This window comes from Ixodes scapularis, unplaced genomic scaffold (assembly GCF_016920785.2).
Source record: "Ixodes scapularis isolate PalLabHiFi unplaced genomic scaffold, ASM1692078v2 PGA_scaffold2__306_contigs__length_199485367, whole genome shotgun sequence".
NCBI lineage: Eukaryota > Metazoa > Arthropoda > Arachnida > Ixodida > Ixodidae > Ixodes > Ixodes scapularis.
Window position 1 is genome coordinate 6,542,053 of NW_024609857.1, and position 16,798 is coordinate 6,558,850.

General features: G+C 46.7%; 2 protein-coding genes across 5 annotated transcripts in view; one reads left to right on the forward strand and one right to left on the reverse strand.

The window, feature by feature from the left end:
• The window catches only part of LOC8053775 (early endosome antigen 1), a 39,335-nt gene extending 27,639 nt beyond the window's left edge, over nucleotides 1-11,696 (forward strand). Inside the window, exons 28-37 of the mRNA XM_040219109.1 lie at nucleotides 38-274; nucleotides 2,066-2,224; nucleotides 2,351-2,440; nucleotides 3,708-3,839; nucleotides 4,370-4,558; nucleotides 5,954-6,137; nucleotides 6,654-6,708; nucleotides 6,801-6,921; nucleotides 8,833-8,931; nucleotides 11,131-11,696. Of these exons, the coding sequence (XP_040075043.1) occupies nucleotides 38-274; nucleotides 2,066-2,224; nucleotides 2,351-2,440; nucleotides 3,708-3,839; nucleotides 4,370-4,558; nucleotides 5,954-6,137; nucleotides 6,654-6,708; nucleotides 6,801-6,921; nucleotides 8,833-8,931; nucleotides 11,131-11,253 (1,389 nt within the window). The 3' untranslated portion in view covers nucleotides 11,254-11,696. The remainder of the gene's footprint in view (nucleotides 1-37; nucleotides 275-2,065; nucleotides 2,225-2,350; nucleotides 2,441-3,707; nucleotides 3,840-4,369; nucleotides 4,559-5,953; nucleotides 6,138-6,653; nucleotides 6,709-6,800; nucleotides 6,922-8,832; nucleotides 8,932-11,130) is intronic.
• A 3,059-nt stretch (nucleotides 11,697-14,755) lies between these two features.
• Nucleotides 14,756-16,798, reverse strand: part of LOC8053772 (phosphatidylinositol-binding clathrin assembly protein LAP) — a 44,676-nt gene continuing 42,633 nt past the window's right edge. For all 4 annotated transcript variants that reach the window (XM_040219106.2, XM_040219108.3, XM_040219105.3 and 1 more), the window contains one exon: nucleotides 14,756-16,411. The gene's annotated coding sequence lies outside the window, so the exon portion shown is untranslated. The remainder of the gene's footprint in view (nucleotides 16,412-16,798) is intronic.

Below are 16,798 nucleotides of genomic sequence, written 5' to 3' on the forward strand. Positions count from 1 at the left end.
GCGCAGTTCCAGCCCCTTTGGCTGCCTCTGTTCCAAGGTCCAACAGCTGGGCACCGAGAAGCAGCGGCTCGAGAGCGACCTGGCGAGGGAGAGGGAGAAGGGGCAGCTGCTGGTGGAGGAGCGGGGCTCTTTGCAGTCGAGCCGGGACGCGCTCGATGCAGAGGCCAGGGAGCTGCGGGACTCCCTCTCGGCCTCCAGGGAGGAGGCAGTGCGCTTCCAGAGCGACCTGGAGCAAACCGCCGCACAGGTTGCGCGGCTCACAGCAGAGCGCAAGGTGAGCTCTTCCAAGCGATGGCGTCATTCGGGCAGACAGTTTTGTAGCGTGAGCTACACTGGCTGAGGTTGAGTAGTTTTGCGTGGCTCCCAAAGAGCCTTGCTGCGCATGCGCGAGGAGCAGTGACGTCGCACGGCGCACAGCTGGCGCACCGGAGTCGCCGCTGCACGTGCCTTGCCGGTCTGCGCATTCCAGAGGAGTGACGTCATAGCCGCGGCAGATGCACTGGCGCTGCCGCGTGCCCAGCTGTGCACCTCCATTGTGCAGTAGCCAAATCTGACGCTGCACCAGAGCCGCTTGATAGCGCCTCTCATTTTGTGCGCATAAGCTCACGCTACGTATATCCTGGCATAGTTGAGCTAAGCCACCGCAATTTTTTTTTTTTCGTTTCGAAATTGAAATTTTTAATTTCTGTTGCAACGACGCAAAGCAGTGTGGGGTGTTTCTCCGTTTAAAAGGCAGAGAATCTGTGCAGCGTGACATGGTTCCTTGTTGTTTACCAATAGTAAAGTCTTAAGGGGGGAGGCTGGTCTTTAAATGCTAAAAAGTTGGCAAAAGTCATTTTTCAGAAAATGCCTTTTCTGATGTTTAGACATACCCACTCAGCTCTGTGCAAAATATTATTGCTCTATCTAATTTTTAAATATGAAAGAAAAATATGAAGTCTTCATTTTCTATTAACATTCAGTAGGAATACACATACTTCAAGGGCTTTTTCTCTCTTCACACTTTTTTCGCAAGTACCGATGCCCTACAGGCGTTTTCTGAAGTTTGTCTTTGGCAAAATTAATATGTTTGGTGCCATTTTAATCAGGAAGAATGGAGCTGTGCGGTGATGCTATTTTTATAGTTTTCCAACTTAAGAGTTCTATCCAATTAATTACTTTCTTAAATAATTCTATAATTACAATCATCTTTTTTTGGTAACATAACCCTCTCAGGTGAGATCTAAAACAGCATCACCGCACAATTTACACCCTTGTGAATGCAGTTGCACTCAAAATTTTGATTAGTTACGAATAGTTTTTCTCTAATGACCTAATCAAATTAAACTGATCTCCCATAACTCGGGTTCTAGTAAAGCTATTCAATATCTGATTGTATATTTGGAATAGGTGCGAGATCTGTTATATCAGTGCATAATATGATAAGTATTTTTTTATAAATAAAAAAATTACTCTAAAGCCCTACGTCCCCCCTTAAGACGATTTAAAAAATTTTCTGCCCGAGTAGTTGCCTCGTTTGAGAATGTTGATCGCTCTAAAAGTTCTGGTGAGCACCATTTATAAATTGTAAAGGAAAATCGCTAAACTCCGGCGATCGTTGTGCTCTGTACCTCTTTAAGCGCTAGTTCAGGCATTTGCCATTGGTTGCTTCCACAGCAATTGAGACGACAGCAACGACAGAGTCAAAGGAATGCAGCATGCAGCTAGAAAAGATGGGCGCACATCTCCGGGGCTCGCTATTGTTTCTCGCGGTTGTTCCTTTTATTGATAGCTGCATGGTGTGAGCTGCGCAGTTTTACCGATGGTTCTCGCACTGCCGTCGTTTTAGTTGCAGGAAATGCACCTTGTGCAAATGAGCCAGGCTTCAGGTGCAAGTTTGTCATTGTGTAACACACTCTAGTATGTATTTCTTGAACAAAACAAACCCCGGTGGACCTGCCACTTGATCGACGTGAGTATTTGTTGACACTGCGAGGCAGTCTTGTCATCTCGTGGAAACGATGGGCGGAGTATAATTTTGTCGATTGACATTGTGCCTGCCCTTGTGTCGTCCGGTGCCGTGCAGGACTTGGAAGCTCAGCTGGCCACGGCGGAGAATCAACTTGGCGACCTCGGGTCACGCATTGCGCGATTGGACGAAGAGGCCAAGTCCCTCAGAGAAGAGCTTGCCTCCAGCCGTGCTACGGAGGCAGAACTGGGGTCCGCACTCGAAAGCCTTAATCAGGTGCTGAACATTGACTCAATGACCGTAACATTTCTTGATAGTTTTCGGATGAAATTAAATTACGAGTATGTGTGGCCTCGCATTTAGCTCATGCTCACTCTTTTAGACCCGTCTGCCACATTGCAGGTCAAGCAGGAACTCTCTGACAAGCTGATGGCCTTCGACCTCGAGGCAACTAGCCTAAGGAACGAGAATAACACCCTCTCCGATGCGAAGGTAAGATTTCAAGAGTGCAGACCTGGCAGCTAGAGCTGCTGCTCAGATCCGGTGCCTAAAACACATCTCCGACCGGGGCGTCTAGGGTCGTAAATCACTCGTGCTTCAGTTTTGGCAAAAAAGGATATGTCACAGGAGCTACGGGATAATGCTACGAGTTATTGTGATCTTGGCGGTTGGTTGTATTCGCCTCAAGATTCGATCGGCACGGCAGATGTGGTGAAAAGCTAAACTATGCTTTGTTTTACACATACTTGGAGCAACTGGAACCGATTGCTAAGCGCTCGTGCTCTGTACTCTTGTGCGTGTTCTTTGCCATTAGTGTGGATGCTTTGTCTCCACCCGCATTGGGGACAGATAGAATCACCATGTGTCTCATAGAGAACGATGGGTAAACAAGAACACGCTTCCCCTAAATTCAGTCTAAGTCTCGAGGCGAATAAACCGTCTTTTCATAGTGGCCGACGTGTTTTGAATTTTGACGTAGCTGAACTGGGCCAAAATAGTAACTCACTTTATTGGCCGACTGGAAGGCGCTAGATTACAAGGGGTTCCTGCCAATAATTCTAATTTTCCCTTGGCTCTACTCTTTTACTGTAGCTAGGCTTCAACTATTTACCTAAGTTTCTGTCGCCCAACTGTACATCATATTTCAACGTGACAACCCCAAGCAGCACGGATTTGGCGATGGTCTTTTTGCCAGTGGCCAGAGAGTGGCCATTCATTGGCCAATGCTTGGCTGATGGCTGATGGCCAGTGGCCAATGGCCAGATAAAGGCCAGTCACCGGCCAGTCTTTGGCCACTGTCTGGCCACTTGGCCAAGGACCATCGCCAGCCATTGGCCGATGACTGGCCAACTCTGTGCTGCTTGGGACTGTCGCACAAAAATGGGAGAACAAGACGAGCCAATGCAGGCATTGTGGCTGTCCTAATGCACGAGAGCTACAGTTTTTGCCGACTGACTAGCTGCAGAGTGAGCTGCATTAGAAAGGGCGTTGGCCACAGCTATCTTCTCTGCCACGACATCTGGCAGGATTGTGGCAAACTGCAGAATTACGCAATTGTGACATCCCCAGGCAGAAATCGAGGGTATGAAGTAAAGACACAATTCACACTGGTCATAGATGCACTTGAACCATTACAATTTAGCGGAAAATCAAGTGGAAAGTAGCTTTCGTATCTGTAGAACTGCACCATTCCTCCGCTCATTGGTTGGGGTGTTTTTGCTTTGTCCCCAAGTCATCCTGAAAACGTCTCTAATTTCAGGCGGCGCTTCAAGATGAGGTCCAAGAGCGGGAGGAGACACTCAGGCTGGAAGAAAAGAAGCGGTCGGAACTCGAAGCCCGGTTCCGCGAGCTCAGGACGCAGCTCGAAGAGGATGCAATAGCTGCCGCCAAGGTACCGCGCGATCGGAAGCTTTTCCAATGTCTGCGCAGCCTTCCTCGCTACACTAAATGACTGGGGAACTTTCATGGCAACACTGGGATTGCAAAGCTTCGTAGCATTCTGGGTATCGAAACAGTCTGGGGTCACTAACAGGTCTCCTCAGGATCAACTCTTTCTGCTACCTCCTGCCAAGATTGGTACCTGACAGTAGGCAGTTGGTTACCGACTGCGAACAAATGCCTAGAGCAAGCCGGCTGCCAGAGCAATTGAATGCGGCAGTGGCGTAGCCAGGAAGATTTTTCTGTATTTGTTTTGGGGGGAGGGGAGGTCTGTAGGCTTTCACGCCACTTCATTACACCAGTGCTGGGACCAGCATGGGTTCCTGGATTTTCAGTCGATCCAGATAGGGGTTCCAGAGCTAGAAAAAGTTTGAGAGCCAGTGGACTCGGGCATTGCATTCAGACAGACACCAAGGTCGTCCGGAGTGTACGCACGCCCTTCAAGCTCCCGGTCCGTCTGTGCTTGTCTCCCGCGGTGAGCAGGAGCTGGTGCGGGTGAAAGGGGAGGCCCAGGAGCAGCTGGCGGCCCAACAGGCCCAGATGGACACCCGGCTGGGCGAGCTTGCCGCCGAGAGGGCGTCCACCCAGGAGGAGCTGAGGGCCACCCGGGAACAGCTACAGGCGCAGCTGAGCACCTCCCAAGACAAGGCCGCCCAGTTCAAGCTCGCGTTGGTAGGTGAAGGGACAGGAGCGTCTCGTTCGTCCCCCGGGCATCACTCTGTTTGTGTCTTTTTTTTATTATACATACCAAAGTTTTACCTAAAAAAAAAAAAAGATGAGGATCAAAAAGGGAGAGGAAACATGTGACGAGGCATGCTTTCAATTAAAATCTGAGGTTTTACGACAAAAAACACGGGGACAAAAAGTGAGAGGCAACGTAAAACAAGGTGTCATTTCAACCGAAACTGAGGTTCTACACCAAAAAAAAACACTGGGACAAAAAGTGAGAGGCAACACGGGACAAGGCATACTTTTTGTGTCCGTGTTTGTTGGTTTATACCCCTGTTACACGGGCACACTTAACCGCGGTTAACTCAACTTAACTGCTGTTTCGCAGCACCACAGATACCGCACTATACTCTCTGACAGCTATATCAGAAGAAGTGAAGAGCGCGAGCGCACTGCTTCGATAGATGCTCAAGATGCTCGAGGGCACGTTCGCCCATAGCTTTGACTGCATAGCCGCAGAATGTTGTCCGCAAGTATTGTGCGCTATCTGTGGCTTAGCGTAACTGCAGTTAATTGTGCCCGTGTAACAAGGGTATTAAAGCCTCAGTATGAATCAGAACCAACTAGCCCAACCTGCAGTTCTCGGTGGGTCCAAGGCAAAGTGCCGGCCTACGGATCCCCGGGTGGCGGGTTCGAATCCCAGCAGAGTTGCCCGCAATCCGATGGAGGCTTATTGCGGAGAAGGCGACGTGAAACCTAGGTTTCTGTTGCACGTCAAAAGATCCCCAGGTGATCCTCAGTCCTTCGTTGGGGTGTGCCAGATGTCCGTCGTTGATTTGGCACGTAAAACCGCCGAGTTTGATTTAAGTACCGGTACTGTGCTTGGAACCGCCGCTCCGACACAGCCAGGATCGGGGCTGGCAACAGCACAACGCATCTATCACGTCGTCGGGCGGAAATCGAGGGACCGCTTTTTAGGGCGCGGTGTTTCAGTGAAGGCTTTCAAGATTTCTAAAATAGAGTGGTTCAGGGAAAAAAAATTGTTTTCTGGAACAAATTGTCAGTTGAGGCAGCCGTTTGCAAAAAAGTAAGCGAAAAACGAGGCGAACGATTGCAAAAAAAATTCTAATTATTAAACTAATTACTAAATGTAATTTTTTTAACTTGCGCAGTTTAGTGGCCAGTACGATTGGCAAGTTTGTAGCTGCGGACAAAACAATCTCAAACTCGTTTGTAGGACGGAAAACAAAAATCTTCCTAAGCTGCAGTCTAAGTGAACCCCACGAGGAGCGCTTTCCTACACCTGTCGTGCGCCACGTTTCGGTGTTCCGCAGAAAACGCTAGAGATTTTCTCGTGCAAACGCGCGGCACCCGCTTTTGTTGTTCCCTCATTTCCAGGACGAGGAGCGTCGAAAGTGCAAGCAGCAGGGCGTGGAATGGGAGAGCGAGAAGGCGCGCTACGAGGCGCGGCTCACCGCACTCTCCGACAACCTGGACACCTTCCGGGGAGACCTGGCCAGCGAGCGCACCAAGCGCGAGGCGGCCGAGGCCAAGCTCGACGGAATCTCCGGGGACAAACTCGGTGAGGGACCCCATCTCCCGCTCGCCCCAATTGGGAAACCGCATTGGACTTAATTGGGCGTAAGAAGAAAGGAAAACGCATCCCCAATATTGCCCAATATTGTTGCGATATTCCTACAGAATTTTATGTACCGCCGTCCTTACGGAAAAAAGAGTACCCGCGATTTTTTCAATCGTTTGTCAGTCTTTAACCCTTCATATGTACTATTCTATTTTGCATATTTTTGATTTGGTGCATAAGCATGTTTCAAAGTGTTCTTTGTTTTTGAGATCTGCGTTTTGGTGTAGGCGGTGCGTGCCTTCTTGGATGTGCTGCGACATCATTTACTCAATTGCTTCTCCCCCACTATAACGGCTTCACGGGCACTGTGGAGTACCCGAAAAAAATAACTAAAATAAATAAATATGGTCATACTACGAATGCCTTCACATGCCAGCAATACGAGCTTGTCACAACTAACGTCCGGAGTGATGCTGTGGGAAGATTCCATTTACTTTACGCGTTTACCTTGCGCAGAATTGGAGGCGAAGCTGGAGAACACGCTGGACGAGAGGCGGGCACTGTTGGACAGGTGAGCCGCGACTGGACTGTACACCTGCACGTTGCGAGCGATCCGAAGCAAAGACATGACACGCTTGTGTTTGTTTTTCCCTTTGTGTTCAGGTGCCTGAGGAGTGAGGCTGAGGTGGACACCTTGCGTGCAACCACGGCCGATCTCCGCAAGAAGCTGGACGACTCTGTGGCCGCCCTCCACGAACTCGGCCGAGAAAACCAGGCCCTGCAGGTCGCAATTCCAATTCTCTTCTCTCTTTGCATCGTGGCTCCAGAGCTAGGTTCTTGCCAGCAATACAAGCCAAATGGCTCGAGCAAAAGCTATCCAGCGGGCTGTCGCGATGCGACCAAGAGTCTGCAGTGCATATGCAAACTACTCCAGTTTGCAGTACACTGCTGGGGCAGCAATTACGCGTACTCCACGAATTCTACGAGCAGGCTCCACTGCTTGCAGGTGTACGCATGTTTTCCAAATAGGTTCCTGGGAGCCCAGAAATTCCCCAGAGTCCCCTCGGTGGTTACCCGAGCTCCCAAATTTCCACGACCGTTCCCTGTAAGGTTTATGCACTTGATGTAATGAATTTTAAGGGAAGCTCCCAAAGTGGAGAAAATTTACGCCCTGCTAACCGGGAGCTAGCCGTCGGCAGAGCGAACAGGTGCCACCAGTCTTGGAGAAGCAAGCTTCTGATAAAATTCAGATTTTTTCAGCTGTAATCTTCCGATAAGGGAAGCCAACCCCAAGGTTCTGTGCAGGTTCCTCAAGTTTGCACATCTAGCAAAACACATGTAGCTTTTAAACAAAGCATATTGTGGAAACGTCGACAATTTTTCCATACTTTATTATTTGAATGGGCATTATTTTTGTCACTGGGGCAACTTTTGAATGTGCATTTCCCAGGATCTAATTACAGGGGTGGAACTCATAAAATGTACTTGGGAGCAGCCACGGGAGCAGCTGAAACAGCTGTTTTGGAGCAGGTTGGGAGCAGCTAAAAACTACGTTCTGGAGCAGGCTAGGAGCAGGTCGGATCAGTTTTCATTGCACTTCAGCTTGTGTCTTAGACACGCACGGGAGCAATTTCAATCGTGCCTAGCAGCACAAATGAACATGAGTGGTTTGGGACCTAGGTAGGATGGGATAACAGTATAACAGATGCGAAAACTTGAAACTGTGAGCCTTAATGAGAATCAAAACGCAAGTATCCTATGTTTCTAGAGATAGCGTCCTTGATAATATCTGAGTGGCTTTCAGCTGCTAAAAGTGCAAACCAGCACTGCTTATCGCACAACCCACACGCGCTCGACATAGTGATTATATGTGCGAACCACGTGGCATCCGTAAGCAACGAACGTGCAGTTGCACGGAGGAACAGAGCAACAAATTTCAAGTTGTGCAACTCGATATCGAAGCAGCAGACTACGATTAACGAAGTTATTGTATTTGAAGTGATAAGCAGGAGCAAGGTTAATGTACGCCGAGTAGATATACCACTCGCGTAAGAGCTGCTGACCGACAAGGTTTCGGATCGGACCGCATTTCAGTTCTATCAAATCATGATTTATCTTGGGAGAATGCGGTTCCAACTTCTAACAATGAAGTAGGTACTAAAAGAAATAATTTGCTCATTTTTTTCAACTAGCTGACGTCAGGGTGCCGGATCCCGGGCCGCAGAACCTCAGGCAATCTCACGCTTAACGACTCGACCTCACCTCAGCCGACTTGCTTAACTGCTTATGGTTGAAGAATAACAATCCAGTCGCAGGTGGTGTAGCGCTTATAATCAGAGTTTTTTCGCGCGCTTCCGACTCGGGATACACAGAGAGAATAAACAAAAGAAAGGATTGTAAAGCCGACCAGGCTAACCACGCTCATTGTTGCCAATCGAGTCAATAAAACCGAAACCAAGTCAAAATAAAGAGATTTTGGCGCACGTTTTGTAATCTGGCGCATAATGGCGTGAGGTATTGGCTCTGGCGCAGTTTCAGCAACATGGCGCACGATGGCGCAGACACATGCGTCTGGCGCAAAATGGCGCAAATGGCGCAGCCGTTCCACCCCTGAATTAAAACTCGAAGGTCACTGCTCTTGATCCCGTCACTGAAAAACTGGAAAGAGTGAACGTTGCGCGATCGTTGGCCGCAGATGGACAATGCCAAGTACCAGGGACGCAAGTGGGCAGACGACTCTCAGGTGGCCCACTGCACCGGCTGCCAGAAGCAGTTCACAGTCACCATCAGAAAGGTCACTTTCTCACCATTTATTCTTAACTTTGGAGCACAGACACTGTTGCTTTTTTTGGGCAGTTTTACAAAACAATCACAGTGCCCAAGTGTAGATGCTTACTTCCAGCTCAAGTTTTTTTAATAACTAAAAAAATAATTAAAAAAATACATTAGCTGCCACTTTAGCTGCACCTGCTACTCCTTTGAACTAGGAATAATTAGTGTTCATTCACTATAGAGTTTTCAGCTGTCACCTAAATAAATCACTGCACTACACTTAAGGGGGAACACTACTCCGGAAGGCTAACTTTTGAACCGTTTGTCTTATTTGCATGAAATTTGCAGGGTGTACTCATAGCACTGGACAAGGATGCCGTGGAAATTTTCAACCCTATAAAAAAAATTGGGTTGTGTGTGTGTTTATACAGCCTAGAACTTGGTCTGCCTCACAGGGGCGACGAGTCTCCCAGCTGTAGATGAGAAATTTAGCCAGTGCGGTACAGCCGCTAGCCTGGGGTCTTTAACGTGCATCACGCAGTAGTGATACACGACCGCACGCCGGTACGATGCTCATCCAGATCAGGGTGTAAGATAGACAGGTGGGGAAACGGCCCATAGAAGTCTACCGCAGCGCCGTGACCGGATTGTGTACTCGTCTGCTTGCGGGTACCCCCGACTTGCGACAGATGGCGCTGCGGCGAGAGGAAAAAAATAGAAATCGGATTTGCATGGAATTCTTTGGGAGAATGCACAAAACAAACCGAGAGCACGACAGTCTTCCATTGAAAATCCATGACAAATTATTTCCGTCAGTTTAGCCGGTCGCCACCGGTCGCCCACCCAGAGTGAGAGTTCGCGGTGCTCCACATAGATGGCGCCACAGAAAAAGAGAAACCCGAGGGGGACACAATTTGGTCGCTCATTTGGCTCTCGTTTCCCCACCTGTCTATCTTACACCCTGATCCAGATCGAAACGGGCAGGGGTGGGGCTCGATCAACCCTATAAATGTATCCCATGATGAGTTACATAAAAGTTCATAATAAAAAAGTGTATCTGCTGAGGAAAGCTATCGTTTAGAAAGGGTAATGAAAATGGCCACTTTTTTTGCTGGAACATACAGCAGAATACTTGCTTTAGACGACTATGAAAAGAAATTTCAAAAATTATAAAATTTATTCACAAAAAAAAAATATGAAAAAAATTTTTTTTGGGTGTACATTTGATTAAAAGTAATATAAACTTTTCATAACAAAAGAGCAGAAAAATGCAGAAAGTAAGTTCACAGTCGTGTTCTCCAGAAAATTTTGATATAGAAAAACCAAAATATATCTGCACGCATAATTTGATTATGAAATGATAGCTTCCCTGAACTGATATTTGACACTAAAAAGTGAAGCTGAGATAAATGCCCTTGAAGTTTCAAGATAACATTTTAAAAATTTCTTTTTGCTTGTTAAATGTCAGAAATTTTTTCCAGCAGTGTACGTGATGTCTTCCTCAAACTTCTTCTGATATACTGATATTGATTTCAGTTATTTTCACTTGTGGATGACGAGTGCTACGCAGTGCAGCACACCTCACCAACATACAAAGGATAATTATTTTTGACATTATTTGTCAATGCACATTGACAAGACTTTGTGAGAGTGTTCCTTGTTATCCATACATGCCAAAACTCTGCAATTCTGGATATGAATATTTTTTAAAAAAAAGTGCAATTCAAGGTAGTGTCTCCCCTTAAAAGTTAAAAAAAGTGCTATTTACACAGAATAATAAAGTCACACGCACATACATTGCATAAGTACCTATGCACAGTATATGCTTAAGGAGTCATATCATGACTTAATTATCCTATAGTCTTAGTTTCTTATAATTGAATTTGGCTGCTACATTGCTGTCTGATTGATGTAAATATAAGTTCTATTGCTGAATTAGAAGAATATTTTCATTTTTGTCTCTATGCAACCTAAAGTTTGTGAAAGTAGTATTTTCTTAATAAAGTACTTCAAACAAATTTGTTTTCTTTCCGAGCATACATGCACTGGAAAGAGTGCATATGCGCCGGAACGCTTGAGAGAGGAGGTTTCCTTCTCTCCCCTCAAGCATTGTTTACTTCCCCCTCCCCAGCCTTCCTTCCCCTCGAAAACTTTTCTTAACCTGTTTCTCTGAATTTATTTTTTTGCGATTTCTCTGAATAGTTGTTCTTCTCTCCTGCAGCACCACTGTCGAAACTGTGGCAACATCTTCTGCAACGAGTGTTCTGCAAGATCTGCCACCATTCCGTCTTCAAAGAAGCCAGTCAGAGTGTGCGACGGCTGTTTCGCCGAAGTGACCCAATGAACTCTGTGCCGCGGGTTTTATTTTTTAACTTGGCCTTCATCGTGGATGTGCACAAAATGGTTCTTTGGTCGTGCTGCTAACGTCATTCTTGTTTTACGGTTACAAACAGTTTACTAGCAATGCGGTGATCATGCGGGTGCGTAGAACTGTGCCATTAAACTAACCGTGGGAGTGAGCACAGCTGTCGGCACGCCGAGCTCGTGGATTTGGTGAATGTATGAGACAACGACGGCCTAATGTTGCGCTATGCCTCTCTAATGATTCAGGTAAACATACTATATGCTCTTCCTGCCTTGGTGCAATTAGTACTATATGTAAGATACATGTAGGTATAAGACTTGATGAATTTTCTTAAGATATTTTCTTGCTTTTTTTCACAAGAGTGACTAATATATATATATATATATATTGAATGTCCCATAAATAATAAACTTTAAAAGATATGTTTTTGTGTGTTCAGTTTTGGGAACTGTAAATAAATGAGCTATTGTAATGAGCCACTGAAATCACAGCAGCTAATTGAAACTTGACCAGCAAACTTTGTGCGGGTATCTTTACTTCGCAGTCAAAGGTAGCAACTGCAGCAAAAAAAAAACAAAAAAAAACGAAAAATGTTGTTGACTGCATTCACTGGTTTGGGATGAAGCAACAAGTTTCTCAAACACGTGAAGTTCAGCCACAGCCCACGAATGAATGGTGACCGACGTCGCGTCCAAAGCATATAATAATGGTGCTCCTAATCATACCCATGTTGTGGCAAGGACTGCACAAAGTAGGGACAGACTTTGAGACCATGAAACAAAAGATACTAAACACAGACTTTCAAAAGGCTTTTGTAGGCAGCATTACGGGCATTTGGGGATAGGAACCGAAACGGTAATGTCTGATGTATGGTTATGAACAAGACGAGACTCGGCAATTTACAGTGAAGGTCTGCAAGTACAGGAGTTACTTGAACAAACCAGTTGCAAAAATTTCAAGAGGCCATGCGCAAATTTAAATGCCTAGGTCCTGCATGCTCCTGCAACGTCCGCAGCATCTGCAGACGCTGAAGAGGACCTAGATAGCAGACCAGAGCCAGGACACAGATATCCGACATCTAGTTGGCATGTTCTCCCAGCCGGATGCCGACCCAGCACTCGTGGTCAGTCTGCGCCACAAGCACTATGGCCGCTATGGCCTCGACGTCCGTTCCACTTTCTCCGACTACAGCCATCTGATGGAGCCAGTTGAGCAGCTCCCATCATCGCTGTGCTCATTTTTCTTGTGCGTTTGCATCACCAACCAAACTAATTGTACACGGTGAAGTCGCCGTGGTCCTCGATATTTTCCTGCGCGCTATGGCTTAGCAGATGATGGCAAACCTACGAGAAAACGAGCGCCCATGACGACTCACTTTAGGCGCCGCTTGTTTGGCTAGCTCCGTCGAATTGTAGCGTTGGCTGCGGTCAGATTTAAAGTGAAACAAAATGTGGGTCTTGAAACAGCGCGGTTGCACACCTGCCCTTGCCTTTTTTTAGAGTGCGTTGTCTCCGAAGCCGCCTCCATCATCTGCTCTTTTCGGCATTGCTTAGGGCATTGCACATTTTGCGACGATCCATCGGGATGGGCAACAAATGAATACGACCCTTCTAGATTATACTTGGGGTTTTGTTGGCACTCCTTGCCTGAAGCTTGCCTGCAATTGTATTTTAATAGAGTTTGCCACGGAGCCATAAACTAAGTTCCTCCACAGTTCGTGGTGATAACTATGGCAATAACTTTGCAAGTTTTAATAAGTAAATATTCTCCACTCAAATTGGTCCTACATCTAAACCATTCCAATGGGTGGAAGCCCACAGGTGGTCTTGCTATCACTCTGTGCTAATATACGTAGCGCACTGCCACCAAGCTAGATATAGCAAAGGCAGGGCCAAACCTGGCCTTTGTGGCTATGTCTCTTACTCACTCTTTCTTGCATCAGTTGACACATGGAGGTGCCAGCGTGGAAATAGCCCCAAACTACTTCCGGTTTTGAACTAGATGGCGGGTTTTGCAGCATTTGCGCAATCAAATATATACGCTATCTTCTGGAAATGGCCTCTTATAGCATTGTCGGACTTGGTTCAGTCTTGTAAAAGAATGGAGTAAAAACTTTGAAAATGTGAACTGGAAGTGTGCCAGGGCTCAATAGATTGCGAAACAAAGTAGGGGGAATAGAGGCATTACCGAAGGACCCCAATTCGGTACATCTAAAGCTCCAGCATATGGAAAAGCAACTTGAACCTCCTCTTCATGGAGGCCAAGACCCTTCTCTATTTTCACTCGCAGCAGACAATGCCACTTTTTTAGCATGGCCATCCCCTCCTAGATAATGAGGTTGAATATTCCACGTCACCTAAAGAGGCAAATGCAGGTATTAGGAGTATGTGCTGCAGCCAACGTTGCTAGAAACTCTGGTGGGAAACTGACCACTTTAGAATGGGCCACTGGCATCCAGCAAGACAGAGCTAAATACGATAACAGCACCACCATTTAGCGACGAGTTGAAACCCGAATTGTTTTATATGGCTACTGCTAGAGTTGCCGAATGTTCCCAGAGTAGAGTACTGCAACTCCCAGGCTCACAATACCAAGATGGCAGCTCAATCTTTTCTTTAGTGTGGTCACCACAAACTTTTAGGAAGCATGTTCTTGCATAAAAACTCTTAGAAACTTTTATTGGAAATTAGTACAAAAGAGGTGTGCGATGTTTTCTAAAATCTTTAGTTTACAAGGATTTGAGGCATGATTAATATTGTTTTTATACAACCTTGTCCGACTAGTGATTTCAGGTAGCGTTTCCTGACCTGGCTGCATCCTAACTTCGGTCGTGAATTGCGGCACGTCCGCTTGGGAGACGGGGGTTGGCATTCCAGAAACCCCTTCCACCGTACATGCTTCGGCGCCGGAATGGCCAATTAAAGCCAAAATAGAACAGTTGCAACAGACGCTATCGAACGCGATATGCCCAAACCAATACAAGCAGCCTTGCAGTTCCCCGAGTGGCCGCTGCGGAAGAAATGGCGGCGTTGCGATCGCCATTAGCTCTGTTCGACTATGGGTTGGTGCTACTTTTTCAGAGCAGGATCTTTGGCAGTTTTCCAACTGAGTTGTTCTAGTAACATTGGCTGCGGCAGCACGGCCGTGAACTGCGGCAGCAAATTTGGTCACGTGGTATGCACCGACCACCTGGTGAGCGGAGGAAAAGAAATATTCGAGGGCGGTGTCGGGGAGGAAACTTAACTTTGCACAACACTTAGCCCAAACTAGATATTTTTTGTATTTTACTTCGAAAGGGTATTGGCTGGTATCAAATTTACCCAGCCTTTCAAGCATTACTAAGGGATTATGCAACGAATTCACAATTTCTCAGCACTTTTCCTGTTCTACCTTTACAAATAACACATGCAAAAACTGTTACATTCAGTGAAGCCTACACAATAAGCGCTTTAACTATGTATAATGATCCGGAACACACAACTGTAATAAGGCAACAAGTTTATTTGGCTTTGCTCCACAAATACATCACAGCAAAGTGCCTAACTTCCTAAACAGCCTTTTCCCGAGAAAGCGTCGGTTTGGACCTTACGCAACGGAATTCAAAGAGCACACTGCTGTCTACGACGGTACACGTGAAACGAAAGAAAAAAGTTAAAGCCAACAACAAATGCCCGTAACGGGGCATACAAAAAATATTCTGCAGTTCTAAATACGAGTGGGGGGGGGTGGCAAAGCCCTCGACTCCCTCGCGGGGAGGCTCAAGATGAGAATACTCTGAAAATGCAGACAAGTGTACAGCAGTGGGACAGCGCGCTTAGAGTTGCACGGGCATTCATGCGGAGGGCAGTAGCCACGGACACTGCCTATTGCGTTATACTGGTTCCTTAAATAGTACGTACACACAATACATTCCGACACATTCCAGCCCCCTTATTGTAAACTACTATGGCCTCTTCAAACACATCCTCTTAATCTCAGAAATCTCCTATAGGACTTTTAGCAAGGGTCTACCAAACATAAAAAAAAAAAGAAAAGAACATTCAACAACATATGGAATGTATTGTATATTTAATATATATATTCATATATACCGGCTGGGGTGGAGGTTGGGGAGGTAAAGCAATGTCTGAACAATAGACAAAAACGTACGCGACTGAAATTTACAGACATAAATCAACCGCGCCTTTGGGCAATCCCGTCGCACGATATGTACACCCACAAACTCCCTCTATACAGCGAATGCAGACGCACGCACGCAAAACTGGAAAAACTGTACACAACAAGTTATTCGAGGGAGTCGTACTACATCGTACCGCGGCGTGTGCTTTCACATGCGCCGCGCATAAATAACTACCTTCGTCCCAGGGAAAGGAAGCACTCTAGAAAACAACACAATACTGTGGGAAAAAAAAAAAAATTGTCACTGTTTCTTAAGAAACAACAAATAAAAAAAAGCCTTTTACGGGAAGCAAAGCACACAACTCTCCACCGAAACTCGCCAAACCACCGCCTCGCCTCTCGACACATTGATTCTTGATGGCCCTTCGCGGTCAATCGTCTCCAAGTTTCTAACAGTGATGTCTCGAAGCTATGTGACTAGCCAATGTGCAAGCCAATCTTTTTTTTTTTTTTTTTTTTTTTGTCTCCGACGATTGCGAGGTGTGGAAAGCAGAGTTGGACTCGAGAAAAAAAAAAAGGTGGCTCCAGATCTGTCGGGGGCACGCCCGGTCTTGGCGGCCCTCCTAACAAACCGGACCAGACGTGCCGCATTTATTTCGCGAGAAATAAAAAAAGACCCTTCCCACCGCAACCGAGTCCAAACTTTGGGATTACAGCCCGCACGTTCTTGGAACCTTCCCGCATCACATACACCTCCTAACATGTACAACGAAGAAAGCGAGTTCCTCTTCTCTCTCTGGGGTTCAGAAACAACAGATAAGACGCACACGCACGGTGAAAAGACGCACGGGAGGAGGCCCCCAGATGAAGAGCACACGCAGAGAGAAAAATGTTGCGCCATGGCGGCAATCGATGGGTGGCGCTCTGCTGGGAAGGGAACTGCACTCCGGGTGGTGGACAGGCACCGCTCCAACCCCAGGCCTCGCTTGACGGAGTTGCTCTTCACCGGGATGCAGACCTAAGAGGGTGGCGCATTAATCCACCAAACTCCCGTAACAATACCAAACGCTGGCATCAACAATGGAGTGATAAGACAACTACTATGCCTTAAAGGGATGCTGGACCAAAGTCTGGATTCCACAAAACACGGCGGCAGAAGCGTGCAACGGGACGCTACAAACACCAAAACATTGTTCGTACAGTGACATCTCGAACGGATGACATATTTTTCTAAAAAAAAGAAAGGGTGCATTGGACGGATATGTTGACGTCTTGTTTCTCCAAAAAAAGCTGAGGAGAGGAAACTGCCTCGTGGCTTCTCCGTCTCGCCGCCTTGAGGTGGCGAAGCGGAGAGGAGGAAATGAGGTATGTCGACGTCACGCGCCTCGGCATCGTTAAATCGCGA